General features: G+C 36.8%; 2 protein-coding genes across 2 annotated transcripts; one reads left to right on the forward strand and one right to left on the reverse strand.

Moving 5' to 3' along the window:
• The first annotated feature begins 564 nt into the window (after window positions 1-564).
• On the forward strand, window positions 565-6,330 carry LOC104219375 (zinc finger protein CONSTANS-LIKE 9). The gene is made up of 5 exons (XM_009770061.2): window positions 565-757; window positions 1,479-2,189; window positions 3,077-3,304; window positions 4,795-5,093; window positions 5,380-6,330. Exons 2-5 carry the CDS (start codon window positions 1,632-1,634, stop codon window positions 5,507-5,509), a joined length of 1,215 nt encoding a protein of 404 aa, XP_009768363.1. The 5' UTR covers window positions 565-757; window positions 1,479-1,631; the 3' UTR covers window positions 5,510-6,330.
• Window positions 6,331-8,212: 1,882 nt separating this feature from the next.
• On the reverse strand, window positions 8,213-12,572 carry LOC104219376 (uncharacterized). The gene is made up of 8 exons (XM_009770063.2): window positions 11,984-12,572; window positions 11,354-11,455; window positions 11,166-11,247; window positions 11,020-11,039; window positions 10,861-10,921; window positions 9,406-9,485; window positions 8,802-8,897; window positions 8,213-8,709 (listed from the first exon to the last, which is right to left on the reverse strand). Exons 1-8 carry the CDS (start codon window positions 12,455-12,457, stop codon window positions 8,647-8,649), a joined length of 978 nt encoding a protein of 325 aa, XP_009768365.1. The 5' UTR covers window positions 12,458-12,572; the 3' UTR covers window positions 8,213-8,646.
• Between the last annotated feature and the right edge of the window lie 14,317 nt (window positions 12,573-26,889).

The raw sequence follows: 26,889 nt of genomic DNA on the forward strand, positions 1-26,889 counted from the left end.
ACGATTTGTGAAATCAAATAAATGATAAAATTTCGTGTGATTGATTGGTTCTTTAAAAAAGTATTTAATATTATCCCGAATGAGGTTATTTTGATACATTTCTAAAATGAAAACTCATCGATAAGAGTTGTAGTAATATACCTGAGTTGTGGTTTATTATTAGAAGAATTTGAATGGTATTTTTTTAAATATGATATTGTTAAAGTGAATTGTTAGTCGTTCATTATGTGACACCACTTACAAAATCCTGATAATAATAATTTTCTCACACACATACATATATATATAAACACATTACGGTAGATAGCTCATTTACTTTTTTAGGTTCCTATAATTATTTTTTAGATGATACGATGCATAATGTTTTTTTTTCTATTTATCAACATATAGAAGGTAATCGTAAAAAATGTAAAAAGAGAGTAGGGGCCAAACTTATCCTTTCAAGAAAGTGACAGGGTCCCACATCACACCCCTCCCAGTGGGTCCCACCGCTTCCTTCTCTCTCCTGCACTTTTTGACAGCTCACTATATATTTAATTATTTTCAGCAACTCTCAATTCTCACAGCATACAACACCAAAAACACTTCAAAAACTACAACATTTTTTATAGAGAGAGAGAGAGTGGAAAGGTCTGAACTTTTCTTAGGGTTTTTGAGGTGTACCTTTGGTAGCTGCAAGCTAAAAAGGGCTTATCCGTACTTTGTTTTCTCGTGTAGTGTGTAAATTCTTTTTCTGCCAACTTCACAGTTATTTTAGGTAAAAAGTTAGTTACTTTCTTCATTTCCTTTTACCTTGAAATGGGGTTGCTTTGTTTCTGTTCTTTGATCTGTTTTTAGATTCCTCAAAGTTTGGAGCTACCTCACACTAAAACTGTTCATTTCAGAATTTTGCTGTTTATCAGTTATTTTGTCCATATTTTTCTATATGTAGGTGTTTTGGTTCAGTTTTTTTGTGTAATTTCTTTGTTTTTATAAATTTGCTGGAATTGTTTTTTTCCTGTTTGAAGTAAATTTTAAATGAATTTATAGCTGTTTTGGTTAATGTTGAATTTTGTTCAGTTCCAAAATATTTACTAATGATGGTTTTATGGATGTCTTGAAAAGAAAAAAAAATGTTTTTGTTGTAGATAATGATGCCTAAAAAATAGAGCAGTGGCTCTGTGAAAAATTCTCAACTTTTTGTTTGGATTCTTGATTCCCAATTTGTTTGGAGCACTTTTTTCCTTCACTGATTGAAATGGCATCTTTTATCCCTTGCATTTTCCTTTTTAACTGCCACTGTGTATTGTTTCAGAATAAAATTTTGTTTTACCAAAATCTCAGTTTGGACTCTTGAATCAAGTGAGAATTTATTTTAATACTTTTTTGGATTAGGCACCTCAAGAAATGCTGGATAGGCTTGTATTCTCTTCTTTTTCAATTTGCTTCTCCTTTTTAGTGTCTCCTTTAATGATGCAGATTCTTTTTCCTTGTAACAGTTAGTAGCACAAATTCATTTCTGCTCGAGGGAGAGCAATTTCTATTGCTCAAAAGTATTAACTTTATCAAAAAGTTAAAACTTTGTGCTAGAGGCCTGAAGATTTGTACGCTGTTATTTCATATAAGGAATAACTAGTGGAGAAAAGAAGGTGATGGGTTATACATGTGAATTTTGCGGGGAGCAACGATCAATTGTCTATTGCCGGTCTGATGCAGCTTGCTTGTGTTTGTCGTGTGATCGAAATGTCCATTCTGCAAATGCCCTGTCGCAACGTCATTCTCGGACACTTGTATGTGAAAGATGTAATTCACAACCAGCTATTTTTAGATGCATCGAAGAGAGGATTTCTCTATGCCAAAATTGTGATTGGATAGGTCATGCTAATTCTAGTTCAGGTTCAACACATAAGAGACAAGCACTTAGTTGTTATACTGGGTGTCCTTCCGCGGTAGAGCTCTCTACTATTTGGTCATTTCTATTAGATAACCCTTCAGTAGGAGACTCGACTTGTGAGCAGGGGATGGGTTCAATGAGCATTACTGATTGCCGATCTGGAGATAGCCGAGGTTCTCAAGCAAAGGACAAATCTCAAGATATGTCCGTTGCAGTTGAAGCAAATGATTTTATGGGATCATCTATGCCGAGTCTTGATAACAAGCTACATAATGTGGAACCGCCTGGTGGATCCACAAATTTAACTTGGTCAAAGGTATTCTAAGTTCTCAGAGATGCATTTGTTCAGAAGTAAAGTAACTTAGCTAGATATAATGTGGAAGTGGAAATTAGCTTTCCAATTTTACTCACCAAAAAGCATTACTATCCTGTCCTTTGATTGTATAGAACTGAATAGCAATGAGTAAGTCGCTGTTCTTCTGACTATTTTGCTCCTGGCTCTGAAGCTAAGGCTGTCTTGCTCCTCACTTTCCTCACGATGTACCAAGAAACTCAATTTTGGGTTTGCAAGTGCTATATTCCCTTTTTCTCATGCTAAACGGGAGATAAGCGGAGTTCTAAGAGATCCAAATACCAATTGAAGATAAAATTGATATTTGCTATTTTTACCTTTCCATAAAAAAAATTAATATTTGATATTTTCATTTGTCTTCAAACAATGATTCCACATTCTTCCTTGTGCATTCAAATGTTTTGCGTGTTGCATTCCCATAAATTGGCGAAGGATGATTTCGTTCTGCCATGAAATCATTAGATTTGTTAACTCTCTATTTCTTGTCCATTTCCAACAAAGTGAAAAGATGCAGTTTCAAAGAAATTTTCATCTCAAATTTAGTGCATTCCTTTCCTTGAGGACATGCTTTCCTCTGTATCATTTGTTATTTGCCATCTAGGATTATTCTTAACGATGATCACTTCTCTCTTTTTTTCACCTCGGTACATTATTTTTCCAGATCAAGCAACTTTAGCAGATATTGCTTATGTTTTCGTTTTCCAGGAATAGAAGTGGGGGGAGGGGGGATTATAGAGGTTGACTTCTTCCCAAGACCATAAAGATGTCTTTTATCTACTCGAAGCATGGCTGTTTTTCTTTTCCTCACTTGTTGAGAGTTTCTTTTAGCTCGTATCTTTATATACGTTCAGGTGTGCAATTCTGGAACAAAAGGCTCAAATTTATTTGATGATGATCCTTTTTATGATGATTTCAATATGGATGAAGTGGACTTGAGTATTGGAAATTATGAAGAGCTATTTGGTGTTTCTCTTGATAATCCTGATCAGCTGTTTAAGAATGAAGACATTGATGGCTTATTTGGGATGAAGGACATGCCAGTTGCTGAGTCCAGTTGCCAGGGTGACAATGCTGTCGAGGTGGTTCATACTTTATAGAATAACTGCATTGTGTAAACATTATCTACTTTCTCTGTGCTCGTTAACACTAAAATAGACTTATTACGGACTATTAGTTTTTTGACGAGTGAGGTAGGCCATCATTTTTACTGTTGGGTTGACCAAGTACAAATAAATTTGTCTGCTCTTGATGTTTTCTTTCTCTTTTGTTATGAACTAGACAGTGTATCAAATTTTTTTAATTGTTGAAGCATGTTTTGTTCTATTTTTTTATTTTTTTGATAAGGCAAAGATGCTCATTAAATGCATATAATGTTTTTGCCTCTTCTCTAGATTTGGGCCTAATTTAACGTGTTTTATAAAGTTAATTTTCTGGACGTTGTAATTGGTCTTGGCTAGTAGATTTTGTACGCAACGACATACTCCTATTTTTTTTTGTAGAACCTTTGCCTCTGCATTCCACCCCCTCCCAAACTGGACTTTTATCATGGATAAGAGTTGATAGGACAGACTTGTATAAATATTTTGAGATCATCTTATATCTTGTACACTACAACAACAACAACGACCCAGTATAATCCCACAAGTGGGGTCTGAGGAGGGTAATATGTACGCAGACCTTACCCCTACCCCGAAGGATAGAGAGGCTGTTTCCAGGAGACCCTCGGCTCAAAAAAGCAACAGGAGACGATATATTAGTACCATAATAATGCATAATAAAATAACAGCAATTTAAGAGATATGAACTACAGAATACGAAATACGAAATAGATGGCTGGTATAGTAAAAACTAGCAGGTAAAACCCTGCATCAATAGACGACCAATGGCATTCTTAGTCTAACTCCTAATTGGCTAGTCTCACTCTATTGTGCTGTAGAAATATTCACAACTTTCCCCTAACCTACAACCTTAATGCTCGACCTCCATAATTCCCTGTCAAGGGTCATGTCCTCAGTAATCCTAAGTCGCGTCATGTCCTGTCTGATCACCTCTCCCCAATACTTCTTAGGTCGCCCTCTACCTCTCCGCGTGCCCACTACAGCCAGTCGCTCACACCTCCTCACCGGTGCATCAGTGCTCCTCCTCTGAATGTGCCCGAACCATCTTGTACACTGTGATCCTTTATATCCCTGTTTATACATACATGTGTCTATGTGTGTGTGTGTGTGTTTGCATGTATGTATAAAAATATATACTGATTGGGGTGGGGTGGGTAGGGGTTGGAAGCTAGCTTGTCAGGAAACAGTAAGATTCACTTTTTCCTAAGGGTGCATTGAGATGAGTCATGTGTAGGAATATCATAAATTGATCAACTTTGAGTGTTTGGTATTTGTCAAATCAATAACATTAAATCTGATGTCTAATAAGATTGTCTGGTTGCAAAGATTACAATAGTTCCGACTTTCATGATTGGACGTTGAACAGATTAAAAAGATGTGCATACGACTGACTTTTCTCTACATAGTTGTTTCAAAAAACGGATGAACTTAAATCTGTATTTATTTACCAGGGGTCAGCAGTGAGAAGGGTAAATACAGTGCAGCCAGCTTGTAGCAATGCAGCGTCCGAAGAATCCATGATGAGCTGCAAGACAGAACCTGCCCTTTGCTTTGCGAGGCAACAGTCCAACCTCTCAGTTTCAAACCTCACTGGAGAGAGCAGCGCCGGAGATTATCAAGACTGTGGAGCCTCCTCAATGCTTCTCATGGGAGAGCCACCTTGGTGTTCCCCATGTCCTGAAATTTCAATGCCATCAACTAGTCGGAGTGATGCTGTTTTACGCTACAAGGAAAAGAAGAAGACACGCCAGTAAGTTTTCTTTTAATAAGTATATCAAAAAGCTATTTTGGTAATTGTGCACTCCCTGGTTTGACACAAAGCACCAGAATTTCTTTTGGCATATTATTCATCCTCAAATTTTCCTCATTTTATTTCAAGTCCTTCTATCCAACACTAAAATAGGAATAAACTCTGCCCACCATTGAGATTTCGTGGCCGTGTAGGTTATATATACCATGGTTCAAGAAGCTTTGTTTCGGTTGTAGGCTTTTCACTTGTTCTCTTTTCACCTTTTTTTATAACTTCCTTTTTACAGATTTGATAAGCGAGTAAGATATGCTTCTCGCAAGGCAAGAGCAGATGTGAGAAGGCGTGTGAAGGGACGGTTTGTCAAGGCTGGTGATGCTTATGACTATGATCCGCTGAGCGAGACCAGAAGCTATTGATTGTGAAAAAATTTACCAATACATATAAGAAGAAAAATGGACAGTTTAAGTGGGGAAAATTAGGTTGAGGTTTCAAGCAAATGGATGAAAGGATGCTGTGTTTATTGTTGCAATGACAAAGAGTAGGTTGTTTCTCAGAACATTACAATGTTTCCAATCAAGGAAGCTGGATCCAGAAAGCAGATTTCTCTGCTGCTACTCCTCTCAAGGTTCAACTTCATCATCCAAAAAGGAAAAAAAATGAACGTGCAGTCGTTTTGTCAATCATGTTAAGAGAGCTGCAGAGAAAGAGCTCCAGAAACCAATTAAGATTTGCTTTCTCGATTGTGTTTATGTTGCATGTCGACAACTCTGGGTTTCCTCTAGCTTGCTTCTGTTCTTACAACTCTAACTAGGTGGCTTTAACACATTTTAAGTCCCCACAAGTTCAGCTGTCGTTTAAGGTCTAAGAACTGAGATCCCTTGGCTGTTTGTAACTCTGTCATGGATACTATAGCCAGTGTATAGAAGATAAAGAGATACAATGAGCAACACATTTTAAATCCCCACAGATTCATCTGTCCTTTTAGGTTTAAGGGCTGAGATTATTCCTTGGCTATTATGTAATACTGTCATGTATATTATTAGCCAGTGTGTAGAAGATAAGAAGATACAATGAGGTCTCCATATGATAGATGTATGTACCTTGTTTTGTAATTTTTTTCATTTATTGTCCTATGAAATGTATAACATATTGGAGGAATACTGTATATTGTGGAAACCATTTTCTGGTCATTATGTAATAATCATAATGTGCATCTACGACCTTATTCTTTCTTGAATATTGTGATGGATTTGCCTCGAAATTTAGCTGGTTAAATGGAGTATGGATATAAAATGTCATGTTCTGTCATTGGAAAAAGAAAAAGGCAGCCCGGTGCACTAAGTTTTCGCTATGCGCAGGGTCCGAGTAAGGGCTAGCAAGAAGCTGTTTCCACAGCGTGAACACGTGACTTAGGAGGTCACATGACAACAAATTTCCAGTTACCCAAAGCTCCCCTTCATGTTGTCTTATTAGATTCCAAAAATAATAAATGATTTAAGGTCAAATACATAAACAACCCATTAAACTTGGTCCAATTTTTCATTTTGGCACTTTAAAGTCAGCCTTGTTCCATTTTGGCCCTCCAACCCCATTTCTTTTGTTCCACTTTGACACAAAAGCTGACTAGATTCCATGTGTGATTTGCCTCACCTTTGTAGGCACGTGAGAGCCATTTTTTAAGCCAAATTTCATACTCTCAACGTAGAGGCGGATCCAGAATTTAAATCCTACAGATTCAATTTTAATGTTTTTAACATTGAACCCATTATATTTTTAAAGTTATAGGTTTATATCTATTTTTTTTTTACAATTTTAATGAATTTTTACATACAATTTTTTACTTCGCGTTGAAAGTTATGGGTTCAGTTGAACCTGTAGTTATTACTGAAAATATATATAAAAAAATATTTTTTCCACGGGAGGGGAGCAGAAAAAACGAAAATAATAATAATTTGAAATTACAAAAAAAAAATGCGGGGGGGCAATGAGGTGGGGGTGGGGGTAGCAGCTGGGTATTTGTCCGCGCTGCATTTTTACCTGGGATAAAAGTTTTTGTGTCAAAGTGGAACAAAAGAACCCATTATATTTTTAAATGTTATGGGTTTATATCTATTTTTTTTTTTTACAATTTTGATAAATTTTTACATACAAATTTTTCCTCCGCGTCAAAAGTTATGGGTTCAGTTGAACTCGTAGTTACTACTGAAAATATATATAAAAAATATTTTTTCCCCGGGATGTGGGTAGAAAAAACGAAAATAATAATAATTTGAAATTACAAAAAAAAGTAAAAAAAAATTGCGGGGTGGGGGGGTGGGGGTGGGGGGGTAGCAACTGGGTATTTACACGCACTGCATTTTTACCTGGGAGAAAATTTTTTGTATCAAAGTGGAACAAAAGAAATGGGGTTGGAGTGCCAAAATGGAACAAGGCTGAGTTAAAGTGCCAAAATGAAAAATTGAGCAAGTTTAATAGTCTGTATATGTATTTGGCCATGATTTAACTTTTCTTAAGACGTAAAATATCTCAAAACAAAGGCAGTTTGTCAAAATGACTACTCCCTCCGGTCCACAATAAGTGGTTTTTTTTGTCTTTGGCACACTCCTTAATAAAATACAAACTTCTAGAAAACAAATAAGTATTTTGACTAAATTACCCTTAATTAAATTTTGGATATTGTTAACTTGACACATTGTGATATGTAAATAGGGGCATATTTGAAAAACTATAGTTAATTCATTCTTGATTATGTTAAAAGGCCAAAAAATCACTTATTATGAACCCCGGGGAGTAATAACTAAGACATTAGAGTGTTTATTTTATTTTGATACACAAGGTTCATCCTTAATGTAGCAAGGGACAGTTTTTCAGCTAAACATGTTTAGATTAAATGATTTTGCCAACAAAAGATGAGGGAAATTTGACAGAGCAGTAGTATCCCAACTTATAAAAGCTAAACTATATTTGGTTAAACAATTCTTGACAATGCTGCTATGCAAAGTGAGTCCACAAACCACACTCCACAGTGCCAAATCGCCCTAGCCGAACCAGTAATAGAACAACTACATTTCAATCACAAACAAGTTGAAATCGGCTATATGAATCCTAACTTCTCCATGTAAGCTCAACATATGTAGCATCCCAGCTTTATAAAGACAATATCTTTGGTTACACGATCTTGGAAAACACAAGACAACACAACGTGATTCCGCATTGTAAATCAACCTTGTTGAATACTGGGATAATGTTACAGACCAGTTATATCCCCACTAGCAGGAAGAATGGATAACAAATAAAGAGAATTCAGAAATAATATCTTAAAAGTCATATCTTAAAGAGGATTGCATAAGCCAGGATAAAACTTCCTCTTTAATATAAATAAATAGCATCAGCTAACAACAGGAGGATCTCTGTACAGTCAAATAAAGTTGCTCCAGCATTAATTTGACTATCCCTAGGCATCCACTTCCCTGCATTGAAGATATAATTCTCTCTGTGTTCGACATCCCAGTATGCTTGAAGCAGATAGTTGAACATCAAACTTTCAGTGAACTTATTCATCATCAGATGAATCTGCATCAGCCGGCACCCTCAGGTCGTCTGCGACAGTTGTGTCCTGCATGAACATCAGATGACATTGATCATTTGCAAAGAGGGAGACTGAGGTTATCTCTCGGTAATTGCAGAATTTAAGTAAGTTATCCTTACCGCATTCTTATCCCAGTCTTTTAACTTGGGGTTAGTCAACATGTAACTATCACGTAGAGGAGCCCATGAGGGACCTTCATCATTCGATGCACCAGCCTGCATGAAATTAAGCTACATAATAAGAAAAGAAGGCAAACATTGTATGACTGGGCTGCATGGTTGAATATTGAAAACGTTTCTTTTTTCTTTTCTTTTATTTTTTTGTTTGGATAAGAACTTTGAAAAATGTCTACTCCGCCATGTTCAAGTTGTTTTTGCCTTCTGTTCACAAAATAGTTGGTAATTCCTACTTTTAAATAATTGTTTCTGTTGAAACACCGCTAAAAAATCACATTATCAGATACGTTGTTTCCTATATATGAGTAACTCATTCAACTATGAAGCAAATTTGACAAGGGAAAAATGAAAAAGAAAAAAAGCAACCAGAGGCAACATGAAAATTCTCTCTTTTCTGATACGAGCCAACATGGCTTCTCTTTCCCACCCGACTCCCCCCAAAAAAATGCAGTAGCCCAAGATAAGATACTAAATGAAATGATGTTACAAAATAATTAAGGAAATTTTCCCAAATGATCATAATGCTTAGTTGAGAGAGAGAGTTGACCTTTGACCCAGCCGCAACTGTTTGTGATGGTGTCTTGCCCAATTCGGAGAAAAAGACTTCTCTTCGTCGCTTCTTTATTACTACACATCAGAAAATAGAAGTTATTGTACGGGATACAATATAAAAGTTCTTAAGGTTAATCTTATCTGAACTATTCCAAATTGAATTATCAAGAATTTGTTATCAATTGCAATTATAAAGATAAAAATGGCAGTTTCCCATCATAAAAAGAATATTTACCGTAATCAAAAGATAAAATAAGGTAATTAATTCCATTACAAGCTTCTTACTTCTATCATGTAAATGGTAAAACGGCATGTGCGGAGTTCACTTCCCCTCGATACTAACAGCATATGATAAACTGAGTGACACTAGGATAACATCGGTATTTAGGGCATTACTCTATGTTTTTACCATAGAGTTAAATTACAAATGAGAATCTGTAGCAGGCTATATACCTTATTGCACGAAAAAGAGATAATATTCTTGATGGTTATGTTTCATTAGTGCATGTGAAAAACAAAAGAAAGTAAGACGGAAAATTTGAATAAATGCAAGGTACAAATTTCACCATTCAATCTTTATTATCATGGCCAGATAGTGAAGGAAAATTGAATTTCACTAAGCTAGTATGTGTTCTTTTCCTATCTGCTCTGTAGTTTAAACGCCTTTTCACGAAGTACTATAAGCACTCTTCAACTGCGTGAAAACCAAAAACGAGTTGATTGCTATTGTTCATTTATATAACTCAACACAGTCCGACACGTGTAATCTGATTAAAGGATTCACACGTGGACTTATGAGTGTGAGACTGGGCTTGTCGAAAATCAGTTCCGATACCCGGTGAAAGAATATATCCAACCTAAACCTTAACGTAATAGGTGGAGTGACCCAAGAGATTTATAGACGTCTTTGAAAGCACCTATATAGGAAATTTGGGACTTAGTGTAACTCAGCGAAAGCAACAGAACAACCCCTTATGATCTCGCAATGCAAGTTATTTCACTTGGAAATAAGAATTTGAAAGATCCTACTCAAGAACAGCATGAGCACCGACATTAGGAATTTGATATCGGACACTGAATACCAAATAATTTTTCCAACAGAATCTCCAAGTTTTGCACTAAGATCAGATTACCAGTCCAACATGCAGGATGCTGCGATTGGAAGAAGAAAATGACATTCACTGCCTTGGGATTATCCCTTGTCCGAACATGGTTAATGAAAATACAACTAATCAACTTAGCAAGGAAAATGTTAAACTTCTCTAACGGAGGAAGATGGAGAGGATGATTAGAGGTCAAAGCACACAAAGACAAATCAAATCTTCTGAATAATATTTCCCTTCCTCTTACTTTGTAAATTGTACAAGAATTACCAACAGAGGAACAATAGCAATCATTCAAAAATTAAAGAACTAATCACATCATCAATACGTCGGCATTCTGTCCTTACCTTTCTCATCTTTTGACCTTGAGGGATTTAAGCCTTTTTGAGCATGTTGTGCTTTGTTAACCTGTATCACATAAGCAGTTATATTTGAGCTAGCTGAAAGTAGCATAAAACTTTTTATAAAACAGAAGTATCAACTTTGAAATGTGTACTGCAACTTACAGCATTGAATAACTTGACCACTGATATTCCCACGATGACCATAAAAAGAAAAAGAACCAAGTTAGTTAGAGGTCTGATAGAAAGCTTCTTAATGCATTTGCAATTCTATTATAAATTCCAAAATATATATATATATAGTTGAGTACCTCCCTTTGTTGCAACTCCTATTAGAAACTTTTCATGGGAGTCCAAATAATTTGCAGGTTTCACATGTCCCTTTTCTCCTATCTTTCGCACAGATATCAAAGTTAAGAATACGACCATTAATACATTGAACATGGGAGATTAAGTTATTCAAAAAACTTAACAATTAAACGAAACTAGATATATATACCAAGTGTTTCTCCTTTTTTGCTTCCCCCTTAACCTTTCGTTCTACTTCTTCTTCAGCAAGCTTCTCAGCAACAAGCTTCTTGTGTGCTGATAAGACGGGGCCCTGCAGGTTATTTACCATTAGTTTCTCCAAGCAATTCCTATCCTCAGTTAGTATGAGCTTCAAATGCTTTTAAGTTTTAACCTATGAGTTCATCAGCATCCGGCTTATTTTCTAGTAATCAAATACAACAACAGCCCACTGGAATCTCACAAGTGGGGTCTGGGGAGGGCAATGTGTACGCAGAGCTTACCCCTCTGGCTATTTCTGATAGACTTATTTTCTAGTAATCGAACTATTGTATTATAAAAGGCGTAGAAAAAGTCTTTTTCTCTTGAAACAAAATGTTTTTTTTTCCACCATAGTTGTTTTGTCCCTCGACCAAATCCGAACACTCACAAAAAAAACTAGTTCCTCTAAAACCACATCCAAACACTCATAATATAAAAACAAACCAATTTTTTATTTTATTTTGAGGCCTGAAAAATAAAGAAGCATAACATGATGCACACCAATTATGTTTTCCTCCGAAACATGAAATTATAACAAGGCATATGAACAAAAAACTTATGGACAAAGCAAGTTGCTCACCAATATATCATCAGAAGCAGACTTCTTCAATATCTTCTTGAATGCCAATCTGAATGCTCTACAACCATCTATAAACCTAGTAATCCCCGGCTGAATTTCTCCATCTTCATCTTCGGATACTTCAATTTCCTCATTACCATCCTCTCCTCCGTCATCATCCACCCATTCCTCTTCAAAATCATCCTCCTTTTTACCATATGATGTGAATTTACCTCGACTTACAGGGGCACGCTCCCGAATATCAATATTATCATCATCATTATCATTATCATCCTCATTATCAGAGTTATAATCTCTTGCTCTCTTCTCAAAAAGCTTCTTCATTTTCTTGTCTACTTTTGCCCTTCTTTCATTAAATGGTACACCCTTTTGCTTCTTCTTTGCCTTACCCCCTTTCTTATTGTGCCCCATATTTTTTCTTTTCCTTACTAACATTTTTCCAGCTTCTCTAACTGACTGCAATTCTTCCGCCATAATTTCAATCTTGTTTCTTACACGGATTAAGCTGCAGAATCAGATAATTCGGTCAATCTTAAGCACAGTAAGGGCGGCTCTAGGATAAAGGCAGGCGAAACCCTTGCCTTAAAGCCCCAAATATTTAAGTATTATATAATTATATACTATTAGTTAATAAAAAAAATCAATTTTATATTTTTAAAATTTTGGTAGAAATAGGTTTGAATGAGTTACTCCCTTGTTTTTTTTTTGGGATTGTTTTTAAATATATTAATAAATTCATCTTTTAATATTAATTAGCAATGAAATTGAATATATTGACATTTACTATCTCTTTACATTTTTTTCATTTTATTTTATATTTGACATAATGTCATATTGGGATTTGGGATGTGATGATTAGCAACTCTCGGAACTGAAGCAACTAGCAGAATTCTTTGTGAGCATCGGAGACTATTTCAAATTTTCAGCAAAAAATCTCAATTTGTCATATAATTTCAATTTAAAAACGTTAGTGAATTATAAAATGGAGCTAAAAAATTTTAACATTTCCTCTCTAGTTTTTTATTTTACAAAAATAATTAACATGAATTATAGGAGATGAAATGAACATCATATTTTATAACAAGTAGTACGTGGACTATTAGAGAGATGGATGAATCCAATTGCATTGGAAAATAAGTATAACACATACTCCAACACTATTTACTTCAAGGCAATTTTGAAAACAAAAATTAATTTTGAAATCTGAAAAAAACAAATATTTTAGACCACAAAAAATGGCAAAAAAAATCAGATAAAGTGGACGGAGGGAGTAATATGATAAATCTTTTCTCTTATTAAATTAAAGAATATATCTACCTTTTTAACAATTTTACTTTTCTTCTATGTATACTTTTTTTTTTTCATGTTTCTCACGATTTAACTTTCTAATTTTAACTCAAATTCTCTAAATTATCTATTCATTTTGGCACATTCATACGTCAAAAAGCAAATTCTTTTGTATCTCTTTTTTTAACTAAGAAATTTTTCAGGCAAGTGTCCCATGTTAGAAAAAAAAACTCGATGAGTAATGCGTTCACCCCTTTATCATTTTCACTTAATACCATATTTTTGTATAGAGGAGAATTTAATATCATGACGTGCGTCTATTCGACACATCATGCATATGTGTTGCGCTCTCACATTAGGCATTCTTAGAGTCTTATTATTCTATGGATTTATGAAAAAAGTTGAAGGGTTTTTTTGATATATTTTAATTTTAGTCACCAATTTCATTGAGAGCATCGTCACACGAATATGTTGTTCAACCAATTTCATTCACATTTGTTAATTGAATGGCACATTCACTGTTTTTAGTGTTCTTGTCATTGTTGTCTTGTATTAATTGGAACTCTATAAAATTTAATTGAGAAACTCAAAAATGGATGGGTGGCTCAAGAGCGAGGCTAGTAAAACTTTGATTTAGGCCCTCGAGATTTTGAAGCCCAAAAAAGTTTTAATTGTGAATTTTATGATTTTATTTTAGCTTAGATAATATTAAAGTTTGCAGAAAAATAGAAAGTATAAAAAATTACATAACAAAGAAAGAAAAAGAGATTGTCTATTATTTAACAGTAAAATACTTTAGAACCTTGAATTAAACTACTTATATTTTCATATTGATAAATATAATTTTTTACAACAATATCAAATGAATCAAATTTATAAATACATGCCTATTTTATTTATTCAAATTATCTTTTACTACTATAAATAATATTATTACTATGTAATATTAAAGGCTTTATATCATTTAAGAATATTATATTATAACAACAAGCTAGAAAAAATAGTAATAATAGTTTTTTTGCATATGTATGTGTGCATACATATATGAATTCTAGCATAAAAAAACATAAGATATTTTATTAAAATTTGGCTTTAGGCCATTAATTTTATTGGGTCAATCTTAAGCACACACAAACACAATCAAACTATAATATAAATAAACATAAACATGAATTGCCAAAAATAAGAAATTTACTTGTGAAGTGAGTTACTTTGTGCGAAGAGGACACGGAGAAAGTAGGGTGTTTGTTTGAAGCTGCAATATTATGGTTTAACGTTTAGATGGTACCGGTTATAGGAGCTGAAAAGGCCCGTCCGTTAACAATTCGGGCTTGGACTGAAATTTTAAATACTCAAACTTACTCCAAACTTTTGTTGTAATTACGCATATCCCCCTAATTACGCCAATTTCTTTTAGTTTATATAACCCACCAAGCCATCTTGGGGTAGGGCCTAGGTAACTAGAGGTCACCTAAGAGGGGGAGGCCGATCAGGTGGCGGTCAAGCCCGATTCTATGCTATTACTACCAGACCAGGTGTTGTTGCTTCAGATGCGGTGATCACATGTATTGTCTTAGTATGCCATAGGGATGCCTCTGTATAATTTGACCTAGGTTCCTCTTATTCGTATATGTCATCGTATTTTGCTCATTATCTTGATATGCCCCGTGAGTCCTTGGTTTCATCTATTCATGTATCTACGCCCGTGGGCGATACTATTATTGTGGATCGTGATTGGAGACTAGAGTTGATCTCTTACTGTTTAGTATGGTTGATTTCGACGTGATTTTGGGTATGGATTGGTTGTCTCCATGTCATTCTATTCTGGATTGTCACGCTAAGACCGTAATGTTGGCGATACCGGGGTTGCCAATGATCGAGTTGAGAGGTTCTCTAGATTATGTTTCCAGCAGAGTGATTTCCTATTTAAGGCCCAACGGATAGTTGGGAAGGGTTGTTTATCTTACTTGGGCTTTGTGAGAGATGTTGGTGCTGATACTCATACTATTGATTTTGTTCAGGTGGTGCGATATTTTTCGGATTTGTTTTCGGCAACCTGTGGGGCATGTTATCTGATAAGGATATTGGTTTTGGTATTGATTTGGTGTTGGGCACTCATCCCATTTCTATTCCTCCGTATTGTATGGCACCAGCTGAGTTGAAGGAATTAAAGGAGCAGCTTCAAGAACTCCTTGATAAGGGGTTCATTAGGCCTAGTGTGTCGCCTTGGGGTGCACTGGTTCTGTTTGTGAAGAAGAAGGATGATACTATGTGGATATGCATCGATTATAGGCAGTTGAATAAAGTTACAATCAAGAATAAGTATATTTTGCCCGTATTGATAATCTATTTGACCAGCTTCAGGGAGCGAGAGTGTTCTCTAAGATTGATTTGAGGTATGGGTACCACCAGTTGAAGATTCGGGACTCGAATATTCTAAAGACGACATTCAGGGGCCGTTATGATCATTATGAGTTCCTTGTGATGTCTTTTGGGCTGACCAACGCTCCAACAACATTCATGCACCTGATGAACAATGTATTTCAACCTAACATTTGAGGATTGTGTTGCAGCGGTTGAGGGAGGAGATATTTTATGCCAAGTTCTCCAAGTGTGAGTTTTAGCTTAGTTCAGTGGTGTTCTTGGGTCATGTGATGTCCAGTGAGGGGATTCGGGTGGATGCAAAGAAGATAGAGGCGGTTCAGAGTTGGCCTAGACCGTCCTCAGCTACGGAGATTCAGAGCTTCCTCGATTTGGCTGGTTATTATCGTCGCTTTGTGGAGGGTTTCTCGTCTATTGCATCGCCCTTGACCAAGTTGACACAGAAGGGTGCTCCTTTCAGGTGATTGGATGAGTGTAAAGAGAGCTTTCGGAAGCTCAAGACTTCCTTGACCACAGCTCTAGTTCTAGTTTTGCCTTCAGTTTCAGGTCTTATACAATGTATTATGATGCTTCTCAAATCGATATTAGGTATGTCTTAATGCATGAGGGTAGAGTGATTGCTTATGCTTCACGCCAGTTGAAGCCCCATGAGAAGAACTACCCTGTCCATGATTTAATGTTGGCTACCATCATTCACACATTAAAGATTTGGAGGCATTATCCCTACGGTGTGTCTTGTGAGATATTTACGAATCATCGAAGCCTCTAGCACTTGTTCCGAAAAAGGATCTAAATTTGAGGTAGTAGAGATGGTTGAAGCTGCTAAAGGACTGTGATATTACTATTTTGTATCATCCCGGGAAGGCCAATGTGGTAGTCGATACCTTGTGTAGGAAGGCGGTGAGTATGGATAGCCTCATATTCATTCTTGTTGGTGAGAGACCACTTACAGTTGATGTTCAAGACTTAGCCAACCAGTTAGTGAGATTAGATGTTTCGGAGCCCAACCGAGTTCTAGCTTATGTGGTTTCTCGGTTTTCTTTATATGATCGCATCAGAGAGTGCCAGTATGATGATCCTTATTTGCTTGTTCTTAAGGACACAGTTCAACACGGTGATGCCAAGGATATTACTATTGGGGATGATGAGGTATTGAGGATGCAGGATCAGATTTGTGTGCCTAATGTAGATGGGCTACGTGAGTTGATTCTTGAGGAGGACCACAACTCGCGGTATTCCATTCATCCGAGTGCCGCGAAGATGTATCAGGACTTGAGGCAATATTATTAATGGAGGAGAATGAAGAAGGATATAGTGGGGTTTATAGCTTGGTGCCTTAACTGTCAGCAGGTAAAGTATGAGCATCAAAGACCAGATGGATTGCTTTAGAGGCTTGAGATTCCAGAGTGGAAATAGAAGCGGATCACCATGGATTTTGTAGTTGGGCTCCCATGACTTCGAGGAAGTTCAATGCTATTTGGGTAATTGTGGATCGGTTGACCAAGTCCGCGCACTTCATTCCAATTGGGATTACTTATTACTCAGGGTGGTTTGCTGAGATTTACATCCGAGAGATTGTTCGCCTTCATGGTGTGCCAGTGTCGATCATTTCAGATTGGGGCACGCAATTTACATAATAGTTTTGGAGAGCAGTGCAGCGAGAGTTGGGCACCCAGGTTGGGTTGAATACAACATTTCACCCTCAGACGGACGGACAATTCAAGCGCACTATTCAGATATTGGAGGACATGCTACGCGCTTGTGTCATTGATTTCAGGGGTTCTTGGGATCAGTTTCTGCCGCTCACAGAGTTTGACTACAACAACATTTACCAGTCGAGCATTTGCATGGCTCCGTATGAGGCTTTTTATGGGAGACGGTGTCGATCCACGGTGGGTGGGTTTGAGCTGGGCAAGGCTAGGATATTGGGTACAGACTTGGTTCAGGATGCTTTGGACAAGGTTAAAAGATTCAGGATCGGCTTCGCATGACACAGTCTAGATAGAAGAGTTACGCCGATCGGAAGGTCTGTGATGTTGCTTACATGGTCGGGGAGAAGGTACTTCTCAAGGTCTCACCCATGAAGAGTTTTATGAGGTTCAGGAAGAAGGGAAAGTTGAGCCCTCGGTACTTTGGGCCATTTGAGGTGCTTTAGAGGATTGGAGATGTGGCTTACAAGCTTGCCTTACCACCTAGTTTGTCGAGTTTGCATCCAGTATTTTATGTTTTTATGTTCCGAAAGTATGTCAACTATCCATCTCATGTCTTGAATTTCAGCACGGTTCAGTTGGATGATGACTTGACTTATGATGTGGAGCTAGTGGCCATTTTGGATCGGCAAGTTCGAAAGTTGAGGTCTCATAGCTTCATTGAAGGTACAATGGAGAGGTCAGCCAGTTGAGGAGGCTACTTAGGAGACCGAGCGGGTGATACAGAGCAGATATCTACACCTATTGCCGACTCCAGGTACGTTTCTAGACCCGTTTGAGGACGAACATTTGTTTAAGAGGGGGAGGATGTAACGAACCAACTGGTTATTTTGAGAGTTATAGCCCCGCTCCCCCATGTACTTCTAATTTTATTCTTTATAATTATTATGTGACTTGTCGGGATAGTTGGATCGTGTCTGGAGAGGCTTCAGAATGAATTGAGACACTTAGTCTCAAGGTTGAAAGCTTAAGTTGAAATAGTTGACTGGATGTTGACTTATGTATAAATGACTCCGAAATGGAGTTTTGATGGTTCCGTTAACCCGTTGGGTGATTTTGAACTTAAGAACGTGTCTGGATTATGATTTGGAGGTTCGTGGTGGAATTAGGCTTGAATTGACAAAAAGTTGGAAATTTAGAAGTTTGACCGAGAGTGGACTTTGTGGTTACCGGGCTCGGATTGAGGTTCTGGGAGTTGGAGTAGGTCCTTGGTGTCATTTGTGATTTGTATGCAAAATTTGAGGTCAATCGGAAGTGATTTGATAGGTTTCGGCATCGAATGTAGAAGTTAGAAGTTAGAAGTTCATTAGGCTTGAATCTATGTGAGATTCATGTTTTATAGGTTGTTTGATGTGATTGGCTCGACTAAGTTTGTATGATGTTTTGGGACTTGATGGTATGTTTGGTTGAGGTCCCGGGGGCCTCGGGTGAGATTCGGATGGTTAACGGATCAATTTTGGATTTGGAAGACTGCTGTAGAATTTCTAGTGTCCAGTTCTGGTTTCCTTCTTCGCGTTCATGAAGGGAGCCCCACATTTGCGAAGGGACTCCCACGTTCACGAAGGGTAGCTGGTGTCAAGTGAGGATTTGTTCCACACGTTCGCGAGGAGGGAGCCGCATTCGCGAAGGTTTGGGTAGTGGTGCACCGCGAACGAGAGAAGAGGGACGCATTCGCGAAGAGGTTAGGAGGCAACTGGGACCCCACGCATTTGGTCTACGCATTTGTGTAAGGGAGATCGTGTTCGTGAAGTATGAGTTCAGCAAGGCATTGCGTTCGCGTAGAACGCTTTGGGCAGCAAATGGAATTATGCTATGCGAACGCAAGAGGAGGGTCGCATTTGCGAAGAAGGGTTACCTGAGCATATTTAAATATTTCAAAAAATGAGGGTTTGAGTTCATAACACAAATTTTATTTTGTGAGCTCGGTGGGAGGCGATTCTTAGAGAGTTTTTCAAGTGGGTGAGTAGGATAAGACATAAGTGATTCTTATCTAGTTTTGGTTAATTTCTATGATTATGCCTTTGATTTTATCATTAAATTAGTAATTTGGGGTGGAAATTCAGGGGAAAATGGAGAAAAGTTCTTAGGCCGAATTTTGAGGTTTTGATCGAGATTTTGGAATCAAATTTGAGTAATTTTGGTATGGTTGGACTCGGGTCGAATGGGTATTCGAATTTGGTGACTTTTACCCAATTCCGAGATATGGGTCCGGGGGTCGACTTTTGAGTTGACTTTTTGACTATTGATTAAGAGCTGAGTATTTTCTTATGAAATTGATTCCTTTAGCTCGTGTTGCTTGTATTGTTTGTGGCTAATTCGAGCCATTCAGAGGCCGTTTAACGAGGCAAGAGTGTGTTGGAGTAGAGATTTGCACGGCTTGAGGTAAGTAATAGTTCCAAAGTTAGTTTGAGGGTATGAAACCCCATATTATATGCCATGTGATTGGTGTTGATGTGACACACATGCTAGGTGATAGGCGTGTGAGCGTGAACCATAGGAATTATGATTTGGTCAAATTCAATAAAACTGTATAGTTGAATAATTTGTTGATTAACCGTATATTCTCCATATGTTATAGAAAGTGAACTGCAAACCATGTTAGAAATCATGCGTAGGCTATGTGTTGGCACTGTAGGGACCTACGGAGATCATGTCACATGTTAACTTACCTGCTAAATTGCTAATGTACTCAGTCACAATTTTACTTGCATATTACATCTCAGTCTCTATTGTTCTTTATTGATACTTTATATCATCGTTGTTTGGGGCTGATTTTTCCTGATTTATGAGAGCCCGAGAGACCGGAGAGATTGATGACTGAGTGAGGCCGAGGACCTGATTGTGAGGATATTTTGGGATCGGGATGCATGTCGCATCATGTTTTATTGATTTATGCCATGATTGGCTTGTTATAGAGCTTGAGTTGAAGGAGTCCCTCCGAAGTCTATACACACCCTAGTGAGCACAAGTACCTACTGAGTGCGAGTGCTGAGCGCGAGTACCGAGTGCCGAGTGACTGGGAGAAATGAGTGACTGTGAGGTTGGAGTGAATAGAAGGACTGAGTGATTGTTGCTATGAGATTATGCACCTGTTTTCATTGTTGTTGTGCTTCGTTTGGCATATATCACTGTCATGTAATTTCTGAAAGATATTATATCCTATTTCAATTGAACTTTCATGAATTAACTGTTTTTGCTTAATTGTCGAACTTGAAAGTATGTTTATCTTCCTTTGTTGTAATTTTTGTAATTGAACTATATCCGTGAAACTCGTCACTACTTTCAATCCTTTATTTAGTCTTGTTACTTATTGAGTTGGTTGTACTCACGCTACACCATGCACTTCGTGTGCATATCCAGGTGTTTCTGGATACAGTGAATGTTGATTATTCGCGCCGCTTGATCATTTGGAGATTTTAAGGTAGCTGCCCGGCGTTCGCGGACCTTGACTCTCATTTCCCCATCTTTCAGCTTTATGTATTTAGTTTCAATTTTTCATAGACAATACTCTCAGACTTGTGGTGTTTAGATTCTCATGTACTCAGTGACACCTCAATGTTGGGAATTTTCGTATTTGGGTTTTGACTTTCTATCCAGTTTTTGAGAGTTTTGATGATTTAAAGCTGTGTTATTTCATTTCATATTTAAAAGTATTAGAAGTATTTTGAGGTGTCAGATTTCCTAGTACCACGTTAGGAGCCATCACGACAAGCTAAGTTTTTGGTCGTGATAACTAATAAATACCTTTGACCATTAACCATGCTTATGTGGTAACGACTTCAATGATGTGGCTCAAATAAGTGCAAACCATGATACAAACGCGCGTAAATATAAGAGTTTTGATTAAAAATATTAAAATAATAAAAGAAGGCAAATGAAAAGAATATTTTTTTAGCAAAAGCTGAAAACCCTTACCCACCCCACGCCCTCCTTTCTCCTCTTTCTTCCTTCACCCTTTCATTTTGTTGCTTCTTTGATTCCCTTCCCCCCCCCCCTTTCTTTTCTCGTCTCTCCTTCTATCCCCCAACCCCCCAACCACCTTCTAACAAATCTGTCATAACCACAATTCAAAGAGGAAAATGTTGGTTAGAAAAAAATAAAGACAAAATTTCAGTTTTGAGAAAATCAATTAATTGGGTGTTGAAGATTGAACACTTTAGAGATGATTTTGAATCTATGTATCAGTGAGCTCCCATTTGAGATTTTTGGTAATTTTTTTCTTTTTTCTTTTACTAATTTGTATAGGGATTTTCAATGAAAATTTTGGAGAAGATAATGGAAGAGAATTATTTTTACTGATTCATCTAGATTTTTTTGATTTTACTGATTTTGTTTGCGTTCTTATTACTTTTTATCGTTTGGGAGTTTTAGAGTAGAGAAGGATGGTGTGCATTGGTGATTTGAAAGAATTTTAGAGTGGATGAGGGTGGTCTTCATGGTGGATGAAACATATAGTGCTGGTGCTGCCATGGTGAAAAAGAAAAAGAGAAAGAAAAAAGTTTTAATTTTTTTTAATAAATTGGTAAAAAGAGATCGGGACCTACAAATTATACATGTCAAACAATTATAGGTTAAGAATATGATGTGCTTATTGGGTCATAGCGATTGAGGAACACGCTCAGCTGGAGATATTTATTGGTATTCATTCCTTCAAGTACAAGTGTTCAAATAGAAAACTTATAAGTTCATTTACTGGGTTGACAAATTGGTGCAAGTTTAGATGGCCTAGAGACCCTTTTGCCTACATAATATGAATTTAACAATACGCTACAATAAAATTTAAGTAACAATAAAAATAAATATTATATTTAGAGTAACAATACGATACAGTACATTATGTAACAATCATCTAAATGGGATCAACTTGCCCTTAGGAGAACCAAACTGTCCGCCTTTTCCATCCAACCCAGCTAAAGATTGTTATTTAAGGGGGCAAAATCAGAAATAGACAGATTTACAACTCGTAAATTAAAAAATAGCCACAGTTTTAAAAGAATTAAAATTTAGCCACTTTTTTATGTAAAGATAAAATTTGAACAAAAATACTTTAAAAATCTGGTAATATTCCAATATAATATGCTAGGGTTTGATTTTTTTACATATGAGATATCAACATAATGAGCTGAAATTTCATAATGTGTTGGAGTTCCAACATAATTTGCTGGAAATTTATACACTGGAGCTCCATAATCCAACATATTTGTTGGTATTATTTATACATGATAATGCAAAGTCAAAGATTTCTTTGTATTCCCTTTTCCTTCTTTACTTCTTTGTCTTTTGCGAAAGACAAAATGTCCCTCATTGGTTGTGAAAAGTCTTTTTCTTCTTTTTATACTGAATTATTCTTTGTTGGACTTGTAAAGAGTTATTAAAAGAGAGTGGTCTTGAGCTTATGGAAAATTGGTCCTGAAGGCAAACGGGTCGATTTGCCCCCTGCGCGCGAGATAGAAGTGAGGCCTAATTCAAATTTAGTTTTGCTAATATTATTTCTTCATTTTTTGAGTTTACCAGAAAAATGTCCAAATACATACTTACCAGAATATGTCTAAATTCATACTCTTTGAATTGGATTTTACAACGTCCAATATTATTTTATAACAACCATGATTTAATTTTTGTAACTGATGTGTTTAATTCTTGTAACAACTGTAGTTAGTTTTGTAACGACTCCATTTTAAATTTCTGTAATAGCTACAGATTAATTCCTTCATCTATAACTGTCAACTTTACCGACAAAAGGCAGTCTTCTTTATGAATAATCTATCACGGAAAATACATCCTTCTCTTTTATTCTTCAATCGATTTTTTGGGCAATTGTTTTGTGCAAATTTCAAAATTTCAACCACGAGTGCATGTGTTTGGAGGTGTTGTGGAACCTTGGGGAGTGACCGGTCTTAACGATTTGCATCCAGTCGGGCCGAAATCGCTTTCAAGCAGTGGCTTGCCATGACACAGTATTTACGATAAGTTGTTTTCTCTTGTTCTTGGTCAATATTATCTACTCATTTTTCTTACACTTTGAATACGATTTTTGCATATTGACTAATGGCTACCACTTTGAACAAAACATTTCCTGATTTGTCAAAGTTTGAGCCTTTAGATGGAAACAATTATAAATGTTGGTCCCAAGAACTTTTAATTTTTGTTAAACAATTAGAAGTTGATTACATTTTGTTTAACGAACCTCCTGCTGATGTTGTTGCTGATAATTCAAAATACTACAACTACTGTTTTTGCTGATGATGCTGCTAAGAAGAAATTTGAAAAGGATAATAAAACTATTCGAGGCTATCTGCTTAACCATATGACTAACCTTCTCTTTAATTTGTTTATAAAATATAAATCTGCTAAAGTCATATGCGATAGTTTTGAGAAGAAATATAGTGTAGATGATGCGGGAAACAAAAGTATGTGGTTGGAAAGTGGATCAGGTTTCAGATAGTTGATGATAAGCCAATCATAGAGCAGGTTCACGAGTATAAGAACTTGATTGCTAATATTTTGAACGAAGGAATGGAGATGTGTGAGATTCTTCAGGCTAATGTTCTGCTTGAAAAGTTTCCACCTTCCTGGAGTGATTACTAGAATCAACTGAAACACAAGAAGAAAAACTTAACTCTTCAGGAACTGATCAGTCACATGGGGACTGAGGAAGCAAACCGTCTCAAAGATGAGGAGGCTGAAAGGCTTAAGGATAAGGTGAAATCTCTCTCTTTCTTTCTCTCTTAATTCTTCTAAAGCTAACCTTGTGGAATCTTCTAGTACTTTTGTGAAAGACAGATTTAAAAGAAAACAAAAGAAAGGCCAAAAGAAAGGACATGTGAAAAAGCAGAATTACTTCAATAAGCCGGAGGGCCATATTCAAAAGTCGAAAGGACCTTGCTATGTCTGCGACAAAATTGTTCACAAGGCTTTCCAGTGCAACCAGAGATAAGGAAAAAGCTCAAAGCATGTAGGAAAAGCTCCAGTCCAAGCTAACCTTACTCATGAGCGGATCTACGTATGACTTTATGGTGCTTAAGCATCCATTAACCCCAACTTTAGTTATGGTAGTTATATAGAAAATAGTAAGAGAATATCTAAATGATAAAATATATGGGTCCACCAACTTCTATAGAGAACCAGGTTCTATATCAAGTTCGACAGTTACATGCACACAGAACATAAGTTAAATGACAGGAGGGAAAAATTCCCAGCTCAACGGAATTAAAAACCACGGCCTACCCTTGTAGGATTTCAACTTCACTACTAAGCAACTTTCAGATTACAACATATGCAACCTAGAAATTAAACTCTTAGTCCCTCACTACCTTGTAATACACATATTACAAGCCATTTTGCAATAACTCTATTGCAAAGACTTTAAAACTTGACTAACTCTAGCCAAGACTTAAACACATAGATTTAAGGTTTACAAAGATGTTCCTATAAAGTGTTTCTAAATAAGCTGGATAGGAATTACAATTTGAAGAGCTATTACAAAGTTACATCTCAACTAAGGACAGACAATAACTCTATGTAGGAACTGGTCCGTAGTTGCTTTGTTCCTTGTTCTTGAGGCACTTGAAACTTGCTCGCTGAATGGTCACGTGTGTAAGCTTGTGTAAGATTTCTAAGTGTTAAAGTGTTGTTTTACCTCCCTTGAATGCATATATACATATGTTACCTCACTAAGAATGATGCAATAAAAGTAGGTAAGAAGTATTCTCTGGAAAGTTGACTGCAACACTGTTCTGCAAAGTAGCGTGTGCAGGCAACAACTTTCCAACTATAGAGTTGACTTCGTATAGTCTCCTCGGAAACTGGTAGGGACCTGGTCCCTTAGTTGTTCCTTCCACTCTGAGGAGTTGAATTATATTCCACGCTGAGTCCCAACATGGAATCTTGTGAACTTGAGGTCTTGTGAATGTGTAACAAGTTCCTTATCTGGTTCTGGATAGTATGTTTGTTAGATCATCAAAACATAAAGTACATAAAGTAAAGTACTTATAATCGAAGTACATGTAACCTATCAATTTTTCCCTTTTTGATAATGACAAACTCATAATTAAAAATCCCAGAAGGAGCCACAAAGGAACCAGATTGTGAACCAGAAGGGCCTTAAGTTCTCCCTGAAACTATGCATTCACCCTTTGTCAGTACCTGGACTTTTGGTTATTCAATTAAGTTCTTCTCTTCCCCCTTTTGGAATCACAAAAAGGACAGAACATGTTAGCAACATAAAGAAGTCTAGCATAGTTAACTCATGCTACTTATGTGCTCACAATATGATAAGAGATAGAAGTAAAAGAGCAGCAACATAGATAGTAAAAGGGAAACTACTTGCATTAACCAGAATTGGACTATTACAGGCAGGAGCAAAGCCATTGTTTTACATCCACAGTCTAGAACAAACAAAAACAAATACTAAAAATAACAAAACATCACCAACAACAACTTAAAGATAGACACTGGAAACTGAACACTAAGGGGACATTCTTTAAGGGACATTGGAGGAAAGGGGCTTGGAAGAGGAAGCAAAAGTTTGGAGGACAAGATCCATGCGAGCATTCGCAGACAGTTGCTCATTGAGCAGTCTTTCTTTGAAGTCCTACACCTATTTCCTTAGTTCAACATTTTCCTTTGTTAGGTGTGCAACCTCTGCGCTGTGAGAACTACTGGAACCAGGTACCTCTTGCAACTGACTCAACTGATTCTCAAGAATTGCGTTCCTAGCCTTTAACTTCCGGATCTCCTTTGTGGCACTATTCTAAGCATTTATCAGTTGAGAGATTGTGGAAGTGCTTCTAACTCCTCTGACTTTGTTAATACACTCACACTCCTCCAGAGTAGTTTTTGAAAAAGATTGCTTTTTAGTGCCCACTTTGTCCCAACCCAGCGGTACTTTGAAAAACTGAAAGACCTTTGAGAGAAAGAACCCATAAGGTAGTCCAAGATTCTCGTCTTTGAGGTTCTCTACCTTTTGCATATGCTCAATCATTATGGCAGGAAGATTGATGGAGGAGAAGTTGTCCAAAGTCTCCATAAGGAATATGTCAGCTTTGGATGCAACAGATCTTTTTTCAGCGTGAGGAAGCAATACTTTGTTGACCATCTCAAAGAGCAACTGATAAACTAGAAGGAGTGCCTTTTTATGCACCTGTTCCCCATGCTATATTGCCTTGTCCTTGACAATGGCATTTATGAAGTTTGGTGTGCAAGCACCCTGAACAGATGACACTTCTTCGGTAGGAACACCCAGAATTGATCCCAATAAGGTAGAGTCCATCACTATGTCCACCCTATTTACTAGCACACATATTTGGTCACCATCTACTGTGAAGAGGCTGGTGTAGAAACTTTGCACCTCGTCCTCATACACTATAGGAGCCTCACTTGTAAACAAATTGGTCCACTGTTGAGCTTTACAAATATCCACTACTTGTCTTATTCCAGAACTTTTTAGAATGCCGGAGGTAAATGTGCACCCCCACAACACTTTCTGATTCCCCAGCTTCCTTTTTTCGGATCTCAGAGTTTCACTCA

The sequence above is a fragment of the Nicotiana sylvestris genome, chromosome 7 (assembly GCF_000393655.2).
Source record: "Nicotiana sylvestris chromosome 7, ASM39365v2, whole genome shotgun sequence".
Classification (NCBI taxonomy): Eukaryota; Viridiplantae; Streptophyta; class Magnoliopsida; order Solanales; family Solanaceae; genus Nicotiana; species Nicotiana sylvestris.

Excerpts from the sequence above, each read along its gene's own strand:
- LOC104219375 (XM_009770061.2), top strand. The coding sequence starts at position 1,632 with ATGGGTTATACATGTGAATTTTGCGGGGAGCAACGATCAATTGTCTAT. Across the intron at positions 2,190-3,076 it reads CAAATTTAACTTGGTCAAAG|GTGTGCAATTCTGGAACAAA; the intron begins GTATTCTAAGTT and ends ATATACGTTCAG. Across the intron at positions 3,305-4,794 it reads AGGGTGACAATGCTGTCGAG|GGGTCAGCAGTGAGAAGGGT; the intron begins GTGGTTCATACT and ends TTTATTTACCAG.
- LOC104219376 (XM_009770063.2), bottom strand. The coding sequence starts at position 12,457 with ATGGCGGAAGAATTGCAGTCAGTTAGAGAAGCTGGAAAAATGTTAGTA. Across the intron at positions 9,486-10,860 it reads AAGGTCAAAAGATGAGAAAG|TAATAAAGAAGCGACGAAGA; the intron begins GTAAGGACAGAA and ends TCTGATGTGTAG. Across the intron at positions 8,710-8,801 it reads AAGACTGGGATAAGAATGCG|GACACAACTGTCGCAGACGA; the intron begins GTAAGGATAACT and ends ATGTTCATGCAG.